At 34.5% G+C, this 27187-nt stretch overlaps 1 protein-coding gene across 2 annotated transcripts in view; it reads right to left on the reverse strand.

The window, feature by feature from the left end:
• The window catches only part of GSTCD (glutathione S-transferase C-terminal domain containing), a 135901-nt gene that overhangs the window by 24383 nt on the left and 84331 nt on the right, over nt 1-27187 (reverse strand). For both annotated transcript variants that reach the window (XM_012436582.2, XM_012436583.3), the window contains exons 6-7: nt 1564-1679; nt 1358-1402 (exon numbers count right to left, since the gene is read on the reverse strand). In XM_012436582.2, the coding sequence (XP_012292005.1) occupies nt 1358-1402; nt 1564-1679 (161 nt within the window). The remainder of the gene's footprint in view (nt 1-1357; nt 1403-1563; nt 1680-27187) is intronic.

Consider the following 27187-nt stretch of genomic DNA (forward strand, 5'->3'; position numbering starts at 1 on the left):
AAGTTTTAGTAGTGTGTAATTTATGGTATGGATTGGTGGGAGCAAGGCCAGATGGCAGAGAAGCCAGTTAGGAGCCTCCAGTGATAATCTAGGCAGAGAAGATGGTCTGAATGGAGAAAAATGTAAAGAATTAAGTCACTTTCATCACTATCATTCTCAGTTCTTATTTCGTGTTTAAAAAACCTGTTAGTATATACTTGGTGTCAAAGGCTTTCTAGCCTTTATTCTAGACAAGATTACTCATTTTTGGTTTCAACCTTTCTAAGCTTCCAGAACTATTAAAGAGAAGAAAAGACACTACATCCCTGACTCTGCTTCTTCAGAATTTTACTTTGTGAGCTCTCTTACTCCTACTCAATCACGAAATTATTGCTTTCCTTAATAATAAAACAAACACCTGCCTCTTCTCCCAGGATTCCTTATATTTTCCTGTTTTTTTCTCTAAAAAGAAAAGAATGCTGTTCCCCATCTCCCCACCATCATTCTGTTATATGTTATTCTGCTCAGTCTATTAGTTATTTCACACATTTTTTTCTTCCAGAAGTATTCACTACAATTAGTTCACAACTTCCAGAGAGCTCACTAGCAAAGACTCTGTTGCAGTTGTTTGTATTAAAAACAAAACAAAAAAACAGACTTTTATGCTAAAAAATGGTCACTGTGAGAAACTGATTTAACATAGCAGAAGACTAAAATCAGCACAAAATTCTAACAAATTGTGGCACTGATTGAATAAACTATGATACATTTACTTAAAAATACATTTGGTCATGTCTGTAATATGATGACATGTAAAACTATTAGCAACAGGGAAAAACATTTATGATAAAATACTGAGTGAAAGCAAGGGACAAATTGTGTTTGCATTTTTAAAATTGGCAACAATAAGCATCCATATGGACAATGACTTAATAAGAACAAGAAAAGCAAAGCATTTGATGGATCAGTTTTTTTCTTTAAAAAAATTTTGCTATTGTTATAATTTTCATGCAATGGATCAAAATCAAGATACTAAAAGAACATGCTCAGCAAGTTTCAGAGGCCAGTATTTCCATTTAAAATTATACTGAAAATTAAACTAGTTGAATCATAATTATTTTATTTAGCAATAAAATAGCTATTTCTTTGAAAAATTTCTTAAACATATAAACCTCTTTTAAAAATTGATAACTCTTTTGTGATCTTACTTTACATTTTTCTCCTTAAGAAAGTTTACTTCAAATAAAAGAAAATGCCTGTGCTACATATTTGACTTGGTTGAATGATAAGAAACTCCAAGAGCAGGGATAAGCCAAATTTGGCTAGCTAAACTGTATAGTTTTTAAATATTTCCTTTTATCTCTTATTCAGGCTTTACCTGACATGATGGCAGCATGTGAGCAAGGACAATTCCAACATGGCCCTGAAAAAGTCAGTAAGACAAACAAGTTAGCCTTGGTCCCCATAGCTTTTCCTCATTCTGAAACCACAATCTTGCCAAATTAAAACATGACCTTGAATGTAATATAGAAAAGTCATATAATCTTAGAAAGGCTAAAAAGGATAAAAGGAGAGAGATAATACCCCACCGCTGCAGAAATCCACAATTCTGTCACCAGGTTTGGCCTGATTTGTTACCACATAGACAAGGTTGTTCAACTGTTGCTGCTTCCTCAAAGCTCGATCACTGGACATTTTACCTGAGAAAGACACGAGACAAAGAATACAAAACATTATATATTTTGAGGGAACAAGAAGACACACTTAAAATAGACTACCAGCATAGAGGAGGAGGAGAGGGAGGAGCAAACACACACACATATATACATATAAAAGAATAAAGGACGAATTCCATATAACAGACTGTTAAGAGGACTAGAACATGAGATGAATTTTATTTTTGCTTGTTTTACTTTTATTTCTATCCAATATTTCTTTCAATAGCCATTGAAAGAAAATCTATGGGGAAAAATATGTCTTTTAAAGAGTAGAAACAATAACTGAAACATTAAGTCTAGGGTCATAAACCAAGTGTCCAATAAATGTTGGCAGAATGGAAAAAATAACAGTAATTGTCTTCTCCCTTTATCTTTTTTCAGAGACATACTGTAAAGAGTACCTAATTTCAACACATTGCTTACATCTCCTTATAGAGATCCATAATAAGTAAAAATATTTTTATTGCTTAATTGACACATCCTCCAACTCTTGATTCTTCTGGGTAGGACACTGGGAAACCTTGAAACATAGGTGTTAACATTGTCTGAAATATATCAATGGTTACAGTATTTAGAGAGAAACTGGATTTTCTGTTTTCTGCTTTGAAGCTTCCTTTCCTTGTGAGTCAGAAATAGAAATATAATACAACTAGAGATTAAAGATAAGCCATTTCCAAGTATGAAATGCCTGGGGCCCCATAACATAAAAAACATCTTAACTTTCCTTTCAAAACTGCTAGTCAAGTCTGTGAACATATCTTCAGAAGAATGAATGAAATTATTTGCTTTTACATATTTCAAGTGCATTCTTTATAAGAGCAAAATTAAGAAAATGTAAGAGAACAGATTTCCATGATATAGATTAAAGGGAAAATCCAGATAATCTTTTTGGTTTGATAAAAAATTAAACATACTAAGGTTTCCTTGCTTCTTTTTCACAGAAACATGACAAGACCTTTTTCTTTTTTTCTCTTTTCTGTTTTCCCTCTTTCTTACGTTACTAAGTTACATAAAAAGTATGGCAAAATATTATTTTAAGAAAAAAGTTTAAATGTGAATAAAAAAATATGAGAAAAAATTCATAACATCATAATTCAGAGGTAACATTTTATATATATGTATGCATGGTTACTTTCAGTTATATTCATAAATTTTATGTGGTCTAGCTAAGTATAAAATATAAAATATTATATTATAAAATATGAAAATTATAAATATCTTTCCATGTCAATGCATTTGTTTCTATCTATATATTTTAATGGCTGCATAGTATTCCATTCACTATATATATGCTATAATTGAAGTACCCAGTTTCCTATTGTAATGATGTGAGCATCATACACAGCTGATTCATTCATCGCATCCTTAATTATTTAGCATGGATTCATGTGAATTTCGAATATGAAGAATATTTAAGTCAACAGTCTGAAGACTTCATTTGTGAAGACAGATTCATGTAGCTTTTAAAAGAATTATTTTCATTTTTTTCTCTAATACGTGTACAATATTTAAACACAGAATAAGTAAAAGCTGTCATCCCACCCTTCATGGGTAACCATTTTTAAGAGATCTTATTATGACAACTTTCAAGCATCTAGCAAAACTGAAAGAAACTTACAGTGAATGCCTTTATACCCTCCATCTAGATTCTACCATTAACAACTTACTATACTTGATTTATCATACTTCTATCCATCCTTCTATTCATCCAAATACACCTTATTTTTATGGCATTGCAGTTTTAATTGGCAGGAGAACGAATAAGAAGAAGAAGGGAGGAAAGGAGGTGTCAGAAGGCAAAAAGAAAAGTACTCTGAGGCTCTTTGGAGACCTAGAGTCAAAAATGCCACTATTAAATGAAGCCACCATGAAGTAAGGAATGAGCACCAGCATATCTGTCTTTGCTCTGTTTGTAGATTTTTTAACAGTTCCTAGCCAAAGAATTTTCATTAAAGAAAGTCAAAAGGAATAATGTTTTTATTAAGAATAAGGAGATAAGAAAAAATTTATTAAATGAAATATCTAATATCAAGTTCCATGCCATATTTTTATTAGAAATTTAGAATTACCTAACTTCCTTAGGTCTGTTTCAGAAGCAAATGCTGATGCAGATCTGTTTTTCTTGCTAATACTGCATCTTCACATATAAAAAAATCGATGTTGAAGGTTGAAGGCAAAGGCAAAGAAGTACTTTTCAGGGTTGTGTTTAAGTTGAGAGACCATACGCTGCACATAATATTCACAGAGATTGAACTAAAAATACAGCAGCGAGGTGCTCAGATGCTTCACGGAAAAACAGCCTCTAATAAAGCATTCTCTTTCCCCATTCCAGTTTTATAAATATTATGAAGCTCCAGGAAATATAAGCAGGATCTCAAATATATTCAACAAGGTAAAGAAGGGGTATTTTGGGCTACAGTATCAATTTAAAAATCAAATCCTACTTTCTATTTTTGTCCAGTATCCTTGTGCCTGAGACATTATTTACAAGCATAAAATTACAATCTATTTTTAGCTTGACTAAAAATGATGGATCTCTAGTGTCATGGAAAAACAAAACCTAAGTGTAGAATGTTTTACTACCAATGATGTCATTTGTTCTGCAATGCAATTATTCTGCAAATATGTTTTTTCTTTGTCTAATTCCAGTTAGGAGGTACTGGATCAGACAACTTCAGTGTGGTTTGCATTGCCGGAAAAGAAAGTAGAGGGGTAAAGGAGCCAATTATGTTGTTGTTGTTGTTGTTGTTGTTTTTGTGATGGAGTCTCGCTCTGTCGCCAGGCTGGAGTGCAGTGGCACAATCTAGGCTCACTGCAACCTCCACCTCCGGGTTCAAGAAATTCTCTTGCCTGAGCCTCCCAAGTAGCTGGGACTACAGGTTCGTGCCACCACATCCAGCTAATTTTTGTATTTTTAGTAGAGACGGAGTTTCACCATGTTGGCCAGGATGGTCTCGATCTCTTGACCTCATAATCCGCCTGCATCAGTCTCCCAAAGTGCTTGGATTACAAGCGTGAGCCACCATGCCCGGCCAAAGGAGCCAATTTTTAAACAAGGGTGAAATCATGTTAAAACACCAGCATTTTTGGTTTATCCAAAGCATCAAATAATGAAAAAAAAATCGCTGGAAAATGTGTACATGTACAGCCAGCACACATGTTCAGTGTAGTAATTTATGTTCCAAATCAGGCAGCTCTTAATTTTTTGTTTCTTAGCTTGAAAAAACAAATATCTTACATGTTACAACTTACTTACAAAAGAGTGCATGGATACACATTAGATGTCTTTACTAAAGATTCTTTTGCTGTTTTGTTTTCAAAGCATTTCTTTGAGATATAGCACACCAACTATATTCTGTGATTTTTTTTTTTTTAAATATAGAGACAAAGGAAAAGGCTAAAACCAATGTTTAGAGTTTTTAACAGCACACTGAAAAGGTTAAAAAAAAATCAACAGAGCAAAAGCAAATTTCTTCAACAGAGGTCAGTGTTGTGTAGACCACTGTTTTGGAGAAGGTGTAAGACAACTGAATAGACAAGATGGCACTCATAGAACCTTGGGCAGGTGAAAGGGAAGATGACAACCACAAATGTTAATGTTTTCAAAAGAGGTCTGATTAACAGCATTAAGAAAGACAAGCTGATGGTTGGTCATTTACCATGCTTTGTAGGGCAATCAACAGCAAAGCCAAGGTTCTATCCCCACAGCAGCTACGGTTTTCATGCTTGGAACAACAACTAAGGTACCTACTTATATGCCTAATACTCATCTATATGCTGAGGACACATCTCAAGATGAATAAGAAGATACAGTTTTAGTCCTCAAGAAGTTAACAGGGTATCTAAGAAGAAGGTGCATGTTAATTATGTGCAAAAGTATGTACATTGAAGATCAAGTAGAAATGTCTTGAGACATTAGAATGGCCTTAACAGAGACCTGGGCATTTCAGTCGAGTTTTTAAGGAGGATCAGAAACCTACCAGATAGAATGGGGCTGGCCATGACAAGAACAATATGGCATGTTTAGAAGAAAACTACCATTAACTCACTTGCACCTAAAAATTAGAGATCAGTGGGGAAGTAATAGAACATCAGATTGACCTGAAAATACAAGCAGGCAGGGCCAATAGGAAATGACATTGCTTGTTGTTTGCCTCTGTACGTCTTACTGAAAACACGGCCTTGCTTTCATATTTAATGTGCTTAGAGCTGCTTAGGGACAAGTTCAATCTGAATAGACAGCACATTTAATTTTACATTATTAGAAACTAAAGGTGTTCTTTTATAATGTTAGGCTGTATCATTTTTTATTCTGGATATAGTATAACCTCAAATTAGATACAATTATCCATAAAATTATCTAGAGCAAGTGTGCTCTCTGCCAATTGTGCTCTCTGCCATTATGTGATTTAATTAAAAAATAAAATTGAATCAATTACACTCATTGAATCATTTTGAACCCCGGTGTTCTAGATCAAGAAATCTTTTGAACCCCTTATTGAATTCTCCTCACTCTCCTTCTCAGGCTCCTCTTCCCCTGGTATACCCCTGACACACTATGCTCACCACGTTGTCTCGTTGTTCTATAGCTAATCACTGAGCATGCTTTTTATTGGTATATTACTAAAGTCTCTCCCAGATGTACCCATTAAAGTATCTCTCCTTTGCTTAAATAGCTTTACAGGCTCCTCTCTGCTTTAAGAAAAAACATTGGCAAGAAAGCAAGGCCTTTAATGATCTGGGCCCTGATTAATTTGCTAACCTCATTTGCTATTTTCTATATATGCCCAATGTTCCAGCCTCTCAACACAAGTGACATTTCTTTGAATTTTTTACACTTTATGAGTTCGTTCCTTTATATAATTTGTTCCCTTTGCTTAAAACCTATCTCCTTGCTTTAAAACTTTAGGAACCCTATCACCTTTCCTTATTCCAGGATGAATTTAAAACATGTATTACTTTTGTCATAATAACAATTTTTTTAAAGACAAAGAGAAAAGAGTTACTTTTTCAAACTCTTTGTTAGTACCCAAAATAACAAATATTTTATACTATAAAGTCTATTGTTGTTAACCAGTGAAACAATTTCTTATTATAAAATGATACCTAAGTATAATTCATTATAATAACTCCCCCAAAAAAACCATTAGCTGTAATTGCTTCTGTCTCCCTGAAACAGATATGAATAATTTTTCCTGGAATCGCATAAACTTGGGCCCAATTAAATGAAAAGATTACCAGGAAACTGATAAGCACAGAACAGGTTCTCAATAAAAGTTTAATGAATGAATTTTCTCTGCAATTATGACAAACTGCATTTCAAGGCATTATGCTAATTTTTGCAGGTACTAAGTATGAAAGTTAAGTTAGATATCTATGCTATGCATGTATTCGTTAAAACAGTAAAAGAAGTCAACTATAAAACAGTATTTTAAGTGAGTTAGAAAAGTTTCTGAAAACTTTTGTGAGACAATAAGAAAACAGCCATTTAACGCTGTATGAGTAGACTTCAAAAGCCAGAATGGAAGAACAGAATTCCTAAAGAAACTCCTGAGGAAATACATGAAATTAGGCCGCAATATAAAGTTTACAATGTAGGTTAGGGCAACTTTATTTAAATTTTGGAGATAACTTGTTGAAAATACTAAAAATCTAGAACGGTTATTTTAATTTTACTTTTTTAAAGCCAACTGGAGGCTATCATCACTAATCCTCTTAGCCGTACTGACCTCAGTGTGACAATTTTCTTGCAACAGTGGATACTACTAATCTGATACTCTCCCTCATTCACAAACCCCACAGATCAGTCTATGAAATAACTGACAGCTTAACAGTGTGATGGCATTTTCACTCTTAGAATTGTTATATACACTATTAGAGTATTCAACAATTAACTGAAAACACAGCAGAATTCATTGGAATTCATAACGTTAAAAAGGCTTATTTATACTTCCAAATTATAAGGAATAATGACCTCATGAGTATCTTTCTCAATCATTCATTCAACACATCAAACAACCAACTTGACCTATACAGAACTGTTCTATATAATGTTAGGGATATAAAGATATATAACTCTTAGTTTCTATCCTTAATGAACATATACTTTGTTTAATTAGTACAAAACATTATATTTGAACTTGGAAAATGTATTTTATTAATCACATTGTACAATGTTCTTCAAAGTTTAACAGCCACAACTTACAAAAATCCATATAAAGTTCCTAAAATGATGGATACTTTGTGGTTATATGATGCTTTGCAATATAGTAAGCACTTGCATATTTGATACACCATCTAACCTCAAAACTCTGTCAGGTTGTAAGAATGGATGACATTTTTCTTATTTTACAAATGAGGACACTGATCACTAAATAGGTGCTCAAACTTAGCACTTGTTCAAAGACATGCAGCTGGTAAATGGTGAAGCTGGGACTCTAAAGTAGGATTTCTAACGTCAGATTCAGTCTGTTTTTCAATATGATCTGTTATGTCTTAAAGAGATGGCGTTAAGTAATTGTGATGTCAGAATTTCAATGCTGGTGTCTTTTTTATGTGTGTGAGTTCAAGGAAATGAGGTGCTTTCTAGCAGGGAAATGAGGGATTTCCTAGTAGTTATATCTTAGGGAAAAATTCAATTCTTCAGAGTCAGTTTTAAAATACATTTTACTTCAGTTTTTCCCCTAAATAAAAATTTTCAAGAGCAGGTTTACCAGCGCAAAGGATCAATTTAAGTTCTGAATGTCAGGATTTCAGAATATATTGCTAAGGCATTAGAGGTCTCCTAAGTCACTCTGTTTAATGAACTGACCTTTGGGTCTCACCCTTCCCAGAAGGGGACCATTTCCCCACCTTGGGACTGTAGCAACCTTTTTGATTTTATTGAACAGTGACATGGAGAGGTTGAACAATCAATTTGTTGCAAAATCAGATTATCCAGAAGGAAAGAAATGAAAATAGATTGGGAAGATGTTTTACGTTACAGTACTGCAGATGCTGACTAAAAATAGCATGCACCTTTCACTCTTCCATATCTAATTCTAAAACATCTTTTAAAAAGTCAGTAACTAAAAACTGTTCAGGCAAGATGCTAGGTTGAGGGACAAAAGTTGAAGAAAGTATAATCACATTTTTTACCAGGCCAAAGCTTCTGCTTTGCTTACAGAAGAGCTTAGATACAGTGAATGATGGAAATTGTAAAATCTTCTTATTCCTGCTATTTTTTCTCTAAGGTGAAAAAAACATTTTAACTTCAGAATATCAGAATCCAGAGTTAACCGAACACATATATTTTCATTTCATCCAAATACCATTTACACCACACTAAGTAAACATTACTTTGCTCTGGTATTTTGGGTTTTTGTTGTTGTTGTTTTAAGTCCATAATATGGTCTAAGTTGCCCACAAGACCAAACTGAAATGTTTTTAGAACAAAAAAGCTAACTGTAGAAAATAGGTATTTATTTCTTTTCCCTCTTTTTCAGAAGCTTAACAATAAGGTGTCTTAATAGTTTTGTTAACTTTTGAGGCCATTCAGGTAATCCTCATTTGATTTCCCAGTAATTAGGTTAAATGCCATGTAGTAGTCTGAAACAGTGCTAACTTTCCCAGAGTCAAGTGATTTTTTAAAAAATACTTCTTTTGTGCACATGGTGTCCTAATATCCACTACAATCTGACATTATAGGTTTTCTTCTTTGATTTTTTGTCATATATTTGGTTTTGTTTTGAAAATGAAATGCTGAATATCTAGGGTGACATGGCCCTAAATTCTCCACATATTAAAATATGGTATTTCCATTGAGAGGCAGCATCTATATCTGTTCTTGAATTTCAGCCTCATGACTGTTTGACCTATATAATACAGAAACAACACTGTGCTCTTTTCTGGCAGCTTCCAATTTTTGTCTTTATGAGATGGTTGCTCTTGGAACACAGAATCATACTTCAAGATGTCAAGCCTCCTCTGCAGATGCTGTATGGAGAACAGTCAAGCTTTCTCACCAAGCCCTAACCAAACTGCAGAATTGTGAATAAAATCAATAATTGTTATGAAAAGGTACTAAACTTTGCAGAGGTTATTTATGTGGCAATGGAGCATCAGACAGATACTGTAATATTGGCTTTGTAAGAATTAGCATCATTGAATAGTATTTATCAGGGCACCTACCTATACATGAAATAGTGCTCAATACTATGACAATAACCTTAATAGAGAATAGTTATTAAAAGTTAACACTCAAAGGCAGGGGTATTCATTCAAGTTACATAGGGATGGTATAAACCTCAAAGGCAGTTTTGCATTCCCGTTCTGCTGTTCCTTTTCCCTTTCCTAACTTTATGGGCCTAACTGTAAAGAATGTTAGGCTCTCAGCAGCAAGGGATGGTGTAAAGAAAAAGACCCTGGGGGGATGAACCCAGCTATAGGCATGGGTAGGGGTGGGAACAGTGATCCAAATTAGTATTCAAAAAGGACTTTATCTGGAAAAGTATTGATATCCACACAGGTCTAGTTTGATGGATGGTACCTAGCAGTAGCAGTGTTTATTTATTTATTTATTATTTTTAAATTTTATTTATTTATATATTTATTTATTTTGAGACAGAGTCTTGCTGTGTCACCCAGGCTGGAGTGCAATGGCATGATCTCAGCTCATTGCAACCTCCACCTCCTGGCCTCAAGCGATTCTCCTGCCTCAGCCTCCTGAGTAGCTGGGATTATAGGCACCTGCCAACAAGCCTGGCTAATTTTTGTATTTTTAGTAGAGACAAGGTTTCACCATGTTAGCCAGGCTGGTCTTGAACTCCTGACCTCAGGTGATCCACTGGCCTTGGCCTCACAAAGTGCTGGGATTACAGGCATGAGCCACCACGCCTTGGCCAGCGGTAGTATTTAGCAGTGCTCTGAGTAGCAGGGTTTAGGAAAAGGGAAAAATACAAAGGGCTATGCAGAGAAAGCTTGCACTACAGGAGACATGTGGGTGACCATATCTCATCCTAAGTAATAATGGATGTCAGATCTAAAATAGCAAGACTATACTTAAACTATACCAGTTAGGAGATCTGAGTCTACTGAAATAGGTATACTGGTTCAGGGCCTAGGTAAGGCAGGGGAAGGCAGAAACTGGCATTTTTTTCCTAAACTGAAATTTTGAATCTCCCTCTTTTTCTCTGGTTCTTTCATTATAACCTCAACAGAGTAGTTCATTAATTTAGCAAATATATTTTAAAGCACTTATTGTATGCCTGGCCCTGATCAAGGTGCTGGAAACAATGGAGAACAAGGGTGATGTTTACATTCCAGTGATGGAAGTTAGACAACAAAAAATTAAGTGAAAATATGGAGAAAATTAAAATAGAATAATATAGTTGAAATTGACTAGGTGAATATTTTATAGTAGGTAATCTTGAAGGCATCATTGAGCAGGTAACTAAATTGAAATTTGAATAACAAGCAGCAGCCAGTCATGGGAAACAAGAGAAAAAGCACTCCATATAAACGGAACTGCTGATGCAAAAGTCTTTAGGTAGAGAGGAGCTAGGGATGTTTGACGAATATCATTACAATTGTGTATACTTAGATCCATCACGAATGTTGGTTGAGTCTGAAATCCTTGGGACCAGAAGTATTTGGAGTTTCAGAAATATTTTTTCTGGATTTTGGAAAATTTGCAAGCACATAATGAGATATCTTGGGGATGGATCCCGAGTCTGAACACATAATTTATTTATGTTTCACATATACTTTATACAAATAGCTTGAAGGTAATTTTATGCAATATTTTAAATAATTTTGTGCTCAAAATAAAGTCTATGTACTTTAAGTACTTACGTGTGGAATTTTCCACTTGTTGCATCATATTGGCACTCAAAAAGTTCCAGGTTTTGGAGCATTTTAGATTTTGGATTTTTGGATCAGTGGTGCTCAACCTGTATATATGAAGTCCACGGAATGGATGTTCTTATTTGCTGGTATTAGCACTACTGAATGATTATGATGTGCTAAGCATGCTTTATTTATTATATCAATCCTTTTTCATAACAGCTCAAAGAAGTTGGGTACTGTGATTGAACTGTCAGATGAATAAATGTAAACAAAAATAATGAAGTAGCTTGTCATACAGTTACTCCATGATAGAGTCAGGATTTGAATACTGCTGGTCTCACTTCAAGGTGTGTGGTCTTAACTACCACCCGAGAAACCATAAATCCTTATTAGTAAAATATTTTGAATAGAACCCAAATATACACAGTACGAACAACTTCTCTGCTAAATAGTAATAAAGTTTACTGTCTTTTTAAGAAAAATATGAATAGAACTTTTTTCTACTTTAGAATGCACTATGCTGCCTTCCCTCTGTATTTATTTCATCTGTTTTTCTGACACCAGAGAAATTTTCATCATTATTAAACATTAGGCTTTTGATAATATATTTGATTTCAATCTACAATCAGCATGAGAGACATGCTAACGTATATTTTTCAAGAAAATGTCATGCGGTGGGAGTCCTTGAGTTCATGCATATGTATATAAATGGCTTGGATTTAGTAAAATACATATATGTGTGTGTGTGTGTATATATATATGTGTATGTGTGAATATATATTTTTTTCAAGACTTATCTTAATGGTTATTGTAAAGAATACTTCTTTAGTATTGCACTGGCCTGCAACTGTATACCCAGAATAAGTGCTTTTTTTGGCCACAACCTAGTTCAATAAATACAAATTCTATGTCTTCACTATTTAGTCTTTTAAATGCAAAAGTAATGTTCAATAGCTGATTTAAAACACAGTGTACAGCCAGGTATGGTGGCTCATCAGTAATGCTGGCACTTAAGAGGCAGAGGTGGGAAGATTGCTTGAGGCCAGGAGTTTGAGATCAGCCTTGTCAACATAGTGAGACCCTGTCTCTACATAAAAATAAAAATAAAAAACTATAGTGTGTAAGCATGCACAAGCACACATATGCAAAACCAACTGACCAAATAACCAAAGTAATCACAGCCCTCCTGATGTTTACTCGTTAAAGAAATACTTTCTAGATTTAGATAGCATTAAAAAAATTTTCAGAAACTCAGACTCGAAGATTCTGGATTTGAAGTAAATTAACCACAGAAAAATTCAGGTGGGATGCATAAACATTTCTCATCGGAAAGATGTCTATTACCTCTCTCTCTTGCCTGTCGTTTTATGGTTTGAAATATCATACTGACACTCAAAATCTATGCATAGTTCAGTTAACACTGCTCTCTAGAACTGCAGATCAGATTTTCCCATCGCATTCTTAATATATGTCTGCGCCATCCAGGGCTTCAAGCCAAACAGGTCCAAAAACTGAACTCATTTATCTTTTATCATGAAACTTGTTTTCTTTCTGATATTCTATTTGTTAATAATATCATCATCCACTCGTCATCCTCTAACCAAAGCCAGATCTTCAGTTCACAATTATGTATCACTTGTAATAGTCTTCTAGGCCAAGCGTGGTGGCTCACACCTGTAATCTCAGCACTTTGGGAGGCCGAGGCAGGCGGATCACAAGGTCAGGAGTTCGAGACCAGTCTGCGCAACATGGGAAAACCCCATCTCTACTAAAACTACAAAAATTAACTGGGTGTGGTGGCAGACACCTGTAATCCCAGATACTCAGCAGGCTGAGGCAGGAGAATTGCTTGAACCCAGGAGGCAGAGGTTGCAGTGAGCCAAGATTGTGCCATTGCACTCCAGCCTGGGAAACAAGAGCAAGACTCCGTTTCCAAGAAAAAAAAAAAAAGTCTAAACACTCTGCCCTAAAGCCTCAGCTTTTCATGCCCATTCCTTCTAAAATGAAAATGAGTTTTTGCTACTTCCCTTCTTAAAAGTCCTCATTGGTTCCCCGACCACTGATAGGACAGATTTTTAACACTGAGACTTCATCACCTGGTTGAGCTCACTTCCTGCCACTCCTTTAATCCCATAATCTCATCATTCTCTGGTCAGATGGAACTACCAGTTATTCTCCAAACACAGTATGCTGTATCATCTTTCTGAGGTTTTAAAAATGCTGTTTACTTTGTCATGAATACTAATATTTCAGAAATTTCATATTTGTGGAACAGTAGTCTCTCATTATATTAAGAGGAAAGAGATAAATTGGTTTAATTCAGAATAACAAAGTATTTCCCCATATTACTTGACAACTGAATGTTTTTACTATCTATCTTTAGGGGCTATTTTAGGAATCTACTTAAGAATATATTGCTTTATCTACCTCTTGGCCTAAAAATGTCTACTTGGTCTTTAAAATCCACTTCCAATGAATGCAGTGAGTTAACAAGGACATAGACCAGATTCTTTAGATTACAGACCCTTTGACCTCAGGACAACTATATTTCTCAGGGACCTCCAGAAATTACTTAAATGCAAAACTCAGTTATATGCTAATTGGGCTCCTGGCACTGAGGCAGTAATATTAATACAAAGGAAGAAAAGTGACCAAAATCTTTTTTTTTCCTTGAAATTGAGAGCTATAAAAACTATGTTTAAAAGTTCAAATATATTAGTTATTATAATATTTCTTCTTAAAAATTCACTTAGGAAAACAGCATGACATACAATGTAACTTAAAAAATATCCTGAGAACATAAAGTCATAAGTAGTGTTCACCAGTTAATTATTTAATTTTATACTGAAATAGCTCATTGTATATGAGAACTCTTGAAGATAACACTTAAAGTTTAACATTTCTGGATACCCAATAAAAAACAGAATATAAACACCTCATTATCTTTTCTGAAATCCATCCCCTGATGTTAGGGACACAGACATGGCAGCACGAGGGCATTTATAAGTAACATTCATGTATCTGCATACCCACAGAACAAGTAGGATAATTTCCTTACCTGTTAAAACAAACCAAGAACTGCTAAAATCAGACTTGAGGTCTTATATATTTCTTCCTATTATTTAAAGCCCACATATATATGATACACAGAGAAACCAAATAAATGGAAGAGAAAAGAATACCAGGGAGATGTTGGTGAGTCAATATTTTTCATTAGTTTAATCTTATAAACATGTGACTAGTTTTTACTTTTAATTCAATAAAGAGAAGTTAGAACTTTCTCCCTTCATTAGCCAATATAAGACAGGTAGACTTCTTAGAGGATTAGGTAAGGCAGTAAAATAAATACTTGGTACTGATGGCCTTTAAAATTCATAAATGAATGATTTAACAGAAGACTTTGTGCTATTATTTATAATAAAAAAATAAAGCTAGGTTAGCATCTAAGAAATTTGTTGTTGCCTTTTAAGGAATCATATCCAAATACTGAGAAAAACACACTGGGATTAGCAGCAGAAGCAGCAACACTATAAATAACCCATTAATTTATACAACCCAGAAAAACACAATTTCTCACTGAAGTATACTTTGAGACAATGTAAACAATATCTTAGGAGGAAAAAAGATCAGATATAAAGTTAAGACTTACATAGAAAGTGGAAAGAAAAACCCGTCTTTTCATCATTGTTAGAAGAGTAAGAATTTCAACAGTTAATTCAACAAATACTAGCTGCTTACAATGTGCTAAGCACTGCTTTAAGGGTTGGGTATATCACAGTAAGAGTAAACTTATTATAGATAGGCTGGTCTGAAAGGGTCTCTCTAATAAGATGACATTTGAGACCTGAATAAAGTGAGAAAGTAAGGTGTATGGATAATCTAGGGGAAGAGTTTTCCAAACAAAGAGAATAACAAGTATATAGTAGTCTCCCCTTATCATTGGGGATAATTCTAAGATCTTCAGTGAATGCCTGAAACCTTAGATAGTATTGAACCCGATTGCCAGCAATCAGACCACATTTCTGTTCATGTCTTCTACCCATGAATTTAAGAACATTTCTATCTTAACCACTTATCAGACACTGAAGTGGCCATAATTTTTGTGGCTTGAGGTATGGCAGCAAAACTAGAATGGATTTCTTTTCCCTTCTTCATAATTTCACGGATAGATGTGTTCTTACTGCAGATCTTAGCAACCTCAGCATATGAGTATTTTCTTTCCTTATTAAGTCAAGAATTTTACTTTTTTGCTTAATGCTTGCACTTTATAGCTTCTCTTTGGCATATCCAAACTGCCAGCATCATTACTTTTGTGCTTTGGGGTCATTACTAAGTAAAATTTGGACTCAAGCACTGCAATATTGCAACCATCGATCTGATCATCAAGATGGCTATTAAGTGACTATTAGGCTAGTAGTGTACACAGTGTGGATTTGCTGGACAAAGGGAGATTCATGTCCCAGGCAGAACGGAATGGGATTGTGCCAGATTTCATCATGCTACTCAGAATGATGTGCAATTTAAAACTCACAAATTGTTTCTTTCTGGAATTTTTTATTTAATATTTTTGGGCCACAGTTGACTGAGGGTAACTAAATCACAGAAAACGAAGCTGCAAATAAGGGAGGACTGCGGCAGTTAGTGAATTCCAGACTGGCAGAGAAGATCAAAGAAGTAGCCAGGGGCTAGAGTATGCAAAGCTTTTTTAATCTATGTGGAAACTTTGGATTTTATTTTGAATTTAGATGGATTTGGGGACATTATTTGACTTAAATAGAAAGTCTAACTAGGACACTACTAAAATAGTCAAGCCTGGACATGATAGTTGCTTAAATTTTGAGCAGTAGAGATAGTGAGAAGTGATTTGGTTTGATACATATTTTAAAAACAGAGCTGCTAGAATTTGCTGATGGACTGATGTAGAGGGTAAAATAAGATTAACTCCAGAGTTTTGAGCCTGAGCAATTAGAAGAATCAAACTGCCATATATTGTGTTGCAGTAGAGGTATAAAGAATAAGCTCTGAGTTTTTCAATGTTTAGAGATTTGGAGCTGAAGAACCAAAAAGGAGACTGATAAGGAGTTATTCTATTTGTTTCTCAGAGGAAACCAAGGGGCATTTCAAGACAAAAATGATCAACTTTGTCAAATGTAGCTGATATACCAAATAAGATAAGGACTGAGACTAGTCTATTAGATTTAGTAAACAGAAGTCATTAGTAACCTTAACAACAGCAGCTTTGTTAAAATGATGGGGCAGAAGCCTGATTATCACAGGATCAACAGAGAAGAAGGAAAACTGATACATATACAAAGCATAATAGAAATAGAAAAATCACAATTTTATAGTGACAATTATAATAAGTGATTTGCATAGAAGTCATTAATGGATGCTAAAACCACTGAGGAATAATTACCAGAGAACACGATGGTTTCAAAGTAGCTCCTTAGAGACTATTATTACAAAGGGAAACCAGTATTCTTACAATGGAGAAATCTGACAGACACCATCTTAACCAAGTGTTCAAACCTAATATCACAAACAATGTGTCACACTGATATCACGTGTTCCCTGCTGCAGTATACTCAAGGCATACACCATTAGCTCCATAGTATGCTGGCCAAAATGAGTCATTCTGTTGTAGTCTTGCCAACAGTTTAATGTTCATCTAATAGAGGAAACAGATAATTCCAAACAGAGAATATTCTGTAAAATACCTGGAATAGATTCTTTTTCAAAATGTTAAAGTTAAGAAAGACAAAACAAATTGTATAGGCCAGGATCCTATATTAAAGGATACTTAAGATATGTGACAACTAAAAACAATGCATATATTTGATTGGTTATTGCATATTAAAAAAGAGAGAGCACTACTGGATAATTGGGAGAATTACAATATGGGGAGTGTATTCCACATTATTATATTGATGTCAAATTGGATTGTGGTTATATAAGAGAATGTCCTTTTTCTTAGGAGATATATGCTGAAGTATTTTGGGGTGAAATGTTATGATGTCTGCAGGGAACTCTCAAATGGTTGAAGAAAAATGTGTGTGTCAGATAGAGAAGGCAAGACAAAGTAATAAAAACTGGTAAATCTATAAGAAGGCTACATGGGTATTCATTGCATTACTTTTACAACTTTAAAAAATGGGTTTGTAATTTTAAACAAAAGATTGGAAGAAGAGAGTGGAGGAAGAGAAGATGAAATCATGGATGTCTAAGGAGTTTTGTTAAAGGAGAGCAGGTAAATGGCGTGGTAAGTGTAGGGCTAAGTGAGGTAAAGGAAGATTTTAAAAAGTGGAAGGTACTTTAGTATTTTTGCCATCTGATGGGCATAACTGATGAGAAAAACCATTGAGGTCACGAGGGGATGAAACACAGTGCACAGTGAGACACGGGCTTAAATGGGAATAAGATTGAAGGGCCTGTAGTGTATGGACATACAAACATGTGTTGGTGTATTTACTGACAAAGTATGTAGAACTCTTTTTAATTTTTCTATTTTCTCTCTGAAGAGAGAAGGGGAGGAAGTACTGAACGTTTGAAGAGAGGAGGAGATGATGTGAAATGGTTATATACACTAAGTTGACTTGGAAAATCTGTATATGGATTGATGGTGCCCACTTCCTTTAAAAAAGTTCTATATAATTATAAAGATTAAAGAAATCCTAGAACTTACCAAGTCGAATCCAGTTATTTTATAGGTAAAAACATAGAGACTTGGATATTCTTTTTAATTGATAGGTTCAGAGTAGGTAAACAGATAATGTGGAAAAAATAAGCATGGTTTAATGGCCAAATACACATACAGTACCAAGAATATAAACCACTTATTTGAATCCTCCTACATGGCAGTGCTATGCTAAGAACTTTGTATACCTTATCTCCTATACTGAAAACTAACTATAGAAAACTATATAAAGGTCTACATTTGTCCTCCATTTTCTATATTAATAAAAGCTCAAAAGTTTAGATACTTTCTCCACAGTCAGATAATTATTTTCATTTATACTGGAGTTATCTAAGTTAGTCTTATTTTAAGGGATTCTCAATGAGACTGCCAACACTTGTATTTACTCAACTCTATACCAACTCTTATAAGTCCTTGTACCTACTAGATTTTCAGATATGTTTATTGAATCAAACACTTCAGTAACCTTGACATCTGTTAAGGACACAGTGTTGATCATCAGACACTAAAGAAAAAGGAGATGAATGAAGAAGGGACACAGGCAGAAACGAAGCAGTAAATATAATGCAAAATCAGTCTAGTTTTTTCACTGATTAAATATACAGATGCAGCAAACTGGATTCAACGCTGATTGACATTCAAAAATTTCTAAGAGATGAAATGGGAAAGTTTTTTTTTTTTTTTTAATTGAACTTTAGGTTCTGGGCTACATGTGCAGATCATGCAGGATTGTTGCATAGGTGCATACACGGCAATGTGATTTGTTGCCTCCATCCCCCAACCCCTGTCGCCTATATCTGGCATTTCTCCCCATGTTATCCCTCCCCAACCTCCCAACCCCTGCGCTGTCCCTACATATATCAACAATAAGGTCTTACACAGTGGGAGGGAAAGAAGAGGAGGCAGAAGAAGGAAGCCTGAATTAACTGGCAATTTATAAATTCTCACATAACAAGGGGATCTTAAAAAGTAAAACTTTCATTGCTTCACTTTAGTGCAGTGCCAGTTTTTTAATCCCTTCCTGACCCATTTTTATTCAGCACTGAAAAGGGTACATTGTTTGATTTGGGTATTAGCTTTTAAGGAGATTAGTTTCCAGGAAAAGTAAAGCATTTTGCATAAAAGAACGATCCTGATACAAGGCATCAGAGTATACTCTTGCTCCCAAACCACCTGTTAAAAAACAATAAAAACCAAACAGAATCTTATATTCTATTCCCTCCCAAAATCACAGATGAAATTAAAAATCATTGTGTATAAAAAATTCTCAATGAAAAATATATCAGAAAACCTTTCAAAATAGACATGCCTTTTAGAGTTTTAATAAAAGGGAAGCTGAATCCTTTTATTAATAAACAAGAAATGAAAAGTAATAGATTTCTTATTCATGGATGTCAGTTTGCATTAGATTATTAATTATGGGTTATTATGCAATTAAAATAAAAACACAGTGGAGAAATACATAAAGCTTCTAGATTTTCATGTAATATTTCTTTGAGATTTCTGGCTTGATCTTAACCCTTCAGAAAAATTTGTCTACATATTCCATATGGGTATCAGATTAGTTTTTTTCTTAGCCCTATCAGTTCTAACATCCTTTTACAATAAATATTTTATAATATCCCTTTTAAATTGCTGAATTTATCTTATTGACCTATGTAATCTAAATAAAAATAAATATAATAACTTAGTTGTAATATAAAGAAGAAATAAAATCAGTATTTTACTATGCGGCCATAAAAAAGGAACGAGATCATGTCATTTGCAGGGACATGGATGGAATTGGAAGTCATTATCCTCAGCACACAGGAGCAGAAAACCAAACACTGCATGTTCTCACTTATAAGTGGGAGCTGAACCATGACAATACATGGACACATGGCAGGGGAGCAACACACACCTGGGACCTATTGAAGGGGAGGGTAGAGAGCATCAGGAAGAATAGCTAATGGATGCTCAGCCTAATTCCTAGGTGATGGGATGATCTGGGCAGTAAACCAACATGGTACATGTTTACCTATGTAGCAAACCTGCACATACTGCACATGCACCCCTGAACTTAAAATAAAGGTTGAAGAACAAAAAAATCAGTATTTTAGAATAGAAAAAATATTGCAATGTATAGATGCTCAGCCCTGATTACTAGAGGACAAAATAATGTCCTCCACTAATTTCTACAACACCCTCAGGTATTTAACAGAAATTTCTACAATACCCTCAGGTAATTAACATTAAATAATTAGGACATATAAATCCTCTGCATTAGGTGACGCTCTCTAAAATTTAACGAAATGTTTTGTTACTGAAGTTTACTCTTCACTAACCTAAAGCACCAGAAATTATAGAAGACATACCATAATTTAGAGGATTATTCTATTTTGAATAATTCCCTTTCATAGAAACCATCTAGTATATTATTATCCAATACTCTAATAGAAAAGCTTCTTTATGTAAATGAATATTATTTTTAAAGCAAGCTTCCTGATATAGCCATCTGTTTATGTTTTACATTGTAATAATAACAATAATGAATCATCAATCTGATATTTATGGGAAATTTCTGATAACAAAATACTGCCAGATAACTAAAATGTACAATTAAGAACCAATTTTTTTTGTTCATACATATGAATACATTTTAAACATACATGAGTTATAAATAATAATCGTGATAACAACTATTGAAGTATCCATTATCCAGATTTAAAAAAACAAAAAATTTTTTAGTATTTTTGAAGCCCTGTGTACATGTCCCTCACCAATTGTATCTCCCTCTCTCCCTCACCTTTTCCAGCCCTGAAATAACCACTATACTGAATTTTATGTTTACCATTCTATTGGTTTTCTTTTGAGTTTTACCACATGGATGTGTATTTCTAATAATACATCATTTCAGTTTTGAAGTTTTCTAAACTTCATATAAATGGAATTATATGTATACTTATACCTCCTGCATTTTTCATGCAACATTATGTTTGCAAGTTGCATCCATGTTGACACATGAAGCCGCATTTTATTTTTACTACTCTAAGTATTCCATTGTAGAGCTATAACATAATTTGTCCATTCTCCTGTGGATAGTCATTTGAGATATTTCAATCTTTTCTGCTATTACAAATAACCCAAAACATTTTTTACAATTTTGAAATTTCTTGTCAGTTACATGTTTCTTAGCCTTCTTTGAAAAACTTGAATATAATTTCATTTTCCTTAATGACTGTGTCATATTTATGAAAATATATTATAAATAATATAGCATTATAATAATGCCCTCAGGTTATAGAGAAATACATTCTAATTTTTACGAGAATCAGTAAACATAGTCTGCTTTTTATAGTTTTTCTATCTCCTTTCTCTCTTAGGCTATTGGCAAGAAGCTTCTTGATGCTATCAGTGTTTATTTTAACATTCTCTACGTTCAATATTTTCTCTGTAGAACTGGAGGCCAGCCATTTGAGAGTAGTAGCAATAAGAAGGATAAACAGATTATAACTGAAAAACCAAATGGGAGCTATTCTTGGAAAAATGCATGTTGCCATATGAGATAAAATGGTATTGTGGAAGGAACAAAGATTTTTGTATTTCATATTTGGCTCAGGCATTCATTAGCTGTCTGACCTTGTCAAGTGACCAAATACTTCTGAATATCTGGTTTTTTGTCTGTAAAATGTAAATAACAATAGTATTTGTAGGACTACTGTGAGAAATAAATAGTACCACAGCAGAGTCCCAGCCAACCAGTGGCCTTCAGTAAATGTAAGTTGCATATCCTTCACATCTACTCACCTCACACTACAGTGTGGTATTTGCCCAACTACATCAAGACATCGGAGACTTCTTGACTTACTCTTGATTCCAGAAATATTCTACGTGATTCCAGAAATATGACAACCTTTATAGCAGTGTGGTGTTATTATAGCTTTACAAACATAGCAAATGCCTCATTATAAAAGATAAGAAGCAGAATTGCTACTGCAGGAAAAACTGGATTATGGCTTAAGAGAACCTCCTGAATGCAAAGAAGAGGACAAGAGAAAAAAGGAGTTAAAGAGAAGAGAAATATGAGGAGTATGGTGAACAGACGATGAAAAATAAACTTCTGGATAACCAATGTTCCTGAAGAGAAGACCAGAATCCATGGAAAGAAAATTTTATTCAAAACATATATTGTCTTGAAGTAAGGATATATTACTAGACAGAAAACAGATATAAATTATATTTCAAAGAACTCACCTGGTATGGTAAAAATAACAAAAAGATTCTACTGCCTTTAAGTATCCTTAAGGAAAAAAAAAAGTATAAACAGAGGCTTTGATTAGACAGAACACTTTAAGTATTAAGGCATGAAGGCAGGGTAACAGGTTATGCACAAGTATAGAAAAGACAGGTTGGCCCCAGATCCCTCTACAGTATTGTATGCCACACAATGGAACAACATTTAAAGGGACAATTGTGGCTTAAGAATACTTTACACAGCTGCAGCTACATATGAAGGCGATAGAAGCATATTCAAGTATTTAGAGAGATAATGTCTCTGACAAAACAAGCAAACCAAAAAAACAAACAATATCATGACATGCCAAGCTTTAATCTAAGTAGTTTTTATATACTGTACTATCCCATTTCATACTCATAAACATTATCCTCATTGTACAATGAGAATAAATTATGTATTTCATTATATACATTTTACAATTAGGGATATCCTGCATTACCTATATTTTACACCAAAGTTAAGAGTATGTTTATAAGAGTTAATAAATTTGCCCAAGTCACATAGCTAGTAAATAGAAAAGTATAAATCTGACCAGGTCTGTCAGGACTCATATGTTTGGCTTCCTAAGCACGCACTGAATGGCTCTTGGAAAAGAAAATTTTTAAAAGATAAGTTATAAGATAACACTAATTATCTCAAGAAAATAACAGTGGATTTTATGTAATCTTGGTGCAGATAATTCTTTCTAAATCTGACATCAAAATTTGGCTTTAATTTTATTTACTTTAAATTTTTGTTCCCAACATTGAGTAATGTTTTTCTTTTCATTAAAAAAATCAGAGAATACTGCAAGCTTATTACAGCAAAAGAATGAATTAAACAATATATTGATGAACTTTATACAGAAGTCATGTTACCCGTAATAGATACTTATTTACTTCTTAATTCAATTTCATCAAATTAAATCGGAATTTTAACATGTCATTTTATAACTTTAAAGAAATTTGTAAGAAAACTAACCTTTATTCTTTAACACTACCACCCTAATAAAACTCATTTAACAAGGTTGGCACTCATTCCATCTTCATATCTCCAAGGCCTAGAGTAGACAGTCAATTCTCATTATTTGCCGATTCTATATTTGTGGATTTGTCTACCTACTAGCATTTATTTGTAACTCAAAAACCTATTCTTGAGTTGCATTTGAAGTCATTTGTGAATATACACAGAACAGCGAAATATATGAATCGCCTGACATACATGTTCCTAGCTGAGGGTGCACTTGATCTTAGCCAAAAGGCCAAGAAGCAATCCTAGCTGAGGTGGAACAAGATGACTCTCTTTCTTGTTTCAGCTCTCATATCATAAAAAAGCATCCTTCTCGTGGTCTATTTAGTTCCACATTTTTCAAATTGTTGTGCTTTTTTGGGTGATTTTGCTAATAAAATGGATTCCAGTGCTGAAATGCTGTCTAGTGTTCCTAAGTACAAGAAAGGCTGTGATGTGCCTTATAGAGAAAATCTGTGTTAGAAAAGGTTTGTTCAGGCATGCACTATAGTGCTGTTGGCTGTGAATACAGTGTAAATGAATCAACAGTATATATTAAATAAGATGTCTTTAAATAGAAACACATATAAAATAAAGCTATGTATTGATCAGTTGACAAAAATAGGACCAGAGGCTTACAGGAACCTAACCCTATATTTCCCTTGAAGCAATGGTTCAGTATTTGCCGATTCAGTGTCTGTAGTGACTTCATAAAACATAATTACTATTAATAATGAGAATTGATCATATTACTGGGCAACTATTATGCATCAATAGCAACTGACATCAATTTTGAATATTCTCTTCTTTGCTTTGCCTATGTGTGGAATAATTTCAAATATTTTTGCATTTTGTGTCATATACATTTATAAAACCCATCATTTTGCTTTATAGGCTTAAACATATTTTCACTTTTTCTTCATGTTCAGACTTGGGAAAATTTTAAACCCAATAGTCTTAAAGGTTAGAAAGCTCCCCAAAATCAGTGATCATCAGGCAAAACTGCCTAAATGGTACTGATATGGTTTGGCTGTGTCCCCATCCAAATCTCATCTTGAATCATAACTCCCACAATTCCCACATGTCCTGGGAGGAAACTCATGGGAGGTGTTTGAATTATGGGGACAGATCTTTCCTGCACTGTTCTTGTGATAGTGAGTGAGTCTAAGGGGATCTGACGGTTTTAAAAACGAGAGTTTCCCTGCATAAACTCTTTTCTTGCCTGCCACCATGACTGTGAGGCTTCCCCAGCCATGTGGAACCGCAAGTCAATTAAACTTCTTTCTTTTGTAAATTGCCCAGTCTCAGGTATGCCTTTATCAGCAGTGTGAAAATGGACTAATGCAGGTGTTTGTAAATGTTTATATCAGCACAAAAAAAGGATTTCATAACTTTCTGTGAAACTCATTTCAATGGATAATTCTCACCCTCCTCTCACCCTCTACCCTTAAGTAGGCCCTGGTGTCTACTGTTCCCATTTTTGTATCTATGTGTACTCAATATTTAGGTCTCACTTATCAGTAAGAACAAGCAGGTATATCTCATTTTTATTGCACTTCACAAATACTGTTTTTTTTTAATAAAATGATTTTTTTTTGGAACCCTGTGTTAAGTAAGTTTATCAGTGCCATTTTCCCAACAGCATGTGTTAACTTTATGTTTCAGTGTCACATTTTGGTAATTCTCATAATATACCAAACTTTTTCATTATTCTATCTTTTATGGAGATCTGTGATAAGTGATCTTTGTTGTTACTATGGAAATTATTTTGGGGAGTCATGAACCATGCTTACTTAAGATGACAAACTTAATCAATAAATGTTGTGTATTCTCACTGCTCCACCAACCAGATGTTCTCCTGTCTCTCTCTCTCTCCTTGGGAGAACAAGAAATTGTGTCTCCCTGTTTCCTGAGACACAAAAATTTGAAATTAGGCCAATTAATAGCCCTACAATGACCCTAAGTGTTCAATGAAAAGAAAAGTCACATGTCTCTCACTTTAAATCAAAGGCTAGTGAGGAAGACATGTTGAAGGCTGAGATAGACTTCTTAGCCAAGTTGTGAATGCAAAGATGTTCTTGAAGGAAATTAAAAGTGCTCCTTTGATGAATACATGAATGATAAGAAAGCAAAATAACCTTTTTACTAATATTGGGAAAGTGTTTGTGGTCTGAATAGAAGATCAAACCAGATAAAACATTCTCTTATACCAAAACCTAATCCAGAGCAAGGCCCTCTTTTCAATTCTATAAATGCCGACAGAGGTGAGGAAGCTACACAAGAAAATTTGGAACCTAGCAGAGATTGGTTTACCAGGTTTAATAAAGAAGATATCTCGGGCCGGGCGCGGTGGCTCACGCCTGTAATCCCAGCACTTTGGGAGGCCGAGGCAGGTGGATCACAAGGTCAAGAGATCGAGACCATCCTGGTCAACATGGTGAAACCCTGTCTCTACTAAAAATACAAAAAATTAGCTGGGCATGGTGGCACGTGCCTGTAATTCCAGCTACTCAGGAGGCTGAGGCAGGAGAATTGCCTGAACCCAGGAGGCGGAGGTTGCGGTGAGCTGAGATCACGCCATTGCACTCCAGCCTGGGAAACGAGCGAAACTCTGTCTCAAAAAAAAAAAAAAGAAGATATCTCCATGACATAAAATTGCAAGATGAAATGGCAAGTGCTAAAGTAGAAGATGCAGCAAGTTATCCAGAAGATGTAACTAACATAATTGATGAGGTGGCTACACTAAAGAACAGATTTTCAATGTAGATAAACAAGCCCTCTATCAGAAGAAGATGACATCTAGGACTTTCATATTTAGAGAAGGAAGTCAATGCCTAGCTTCAAAAGACAGGCTGACTCTCTTGTTAGTGACTCATGCAGCTGGTGACTTTATGTTGAAGCCAATGCTCATTTACCATTCTGAAAACCCTAGGGCCCTTAAGAATGATGATAAATTTATTCCGCCTGTATTCTAGAAATGCAATAACAAACTCTGGTTGATTGATTGCACACCTGCTTAGAGCATGGTTTAATAAATATATCAAGACTATTATTGAGACTCACTGCTCAGAAAAAAGATTCCCTTTAAAATAGTATGGCTCATTGACAATGCATCTGGTCACTGAAGAGCTCTCATGGAGATCTACAAATAAATTAATGTAATGTCTGCTAACACAATATCCATTCTGCAGCTCATGGTTCAAGGAGTAATTTTGACTTTCAGGTCTTAACTGAAGAAATTCATTTCATAACGCTATAGCTGCTATTGGTAGTAACACCTCTCATAGATCTTGGCAAAGCAAACTGAAAACTTTCTGGAAAGGATTTGCCATTCTAGATGTCATTCGGAACATTCATAATTGATGAGAGGAGGAGAGGAGTGTGGAAAAAGTTGATTCTAACCATCATGGATGACACTTTGAGGGGTTTAAGACTTCAGAAGAGGAAATGGATGTAATGGAAATAGTAAGAGAACTAGGATTAGAAATGGATCCTGAAGATGGGACTGAATTGTTGCAATCTCATGATAAACCTGTACAGATGAGGAGTGGCTTCCTATGGATGAGCAATAAAAGTAGTTTCTTAAGATGGAAATCTACTCTTGATGAAGATGCTGTGAACATTGTTGAAATGACAACAAAGGACTCAGAATATAATGTAAACATAGTTGATAAAGTAGCAGCAGGATTGAGAGGACTGACTCCAATT

This window comes from Aotus nancymaae, unplaced genomic scaffold (genome assembly GCF_030222135.1).
Source record: "Aotus nancymaae isolate 86718 unplaced genomic scaffold, 86718_ANA_hifiasm-v0.15.2.pri h1tg000033l, whole genome shotgun sequence".
NCBI classification, from domain to species: Eukaryota; Metazoa; Chordata; class Mammalia; order Primates; family Aotidae; genus Aotus; species Aotus nancymaae.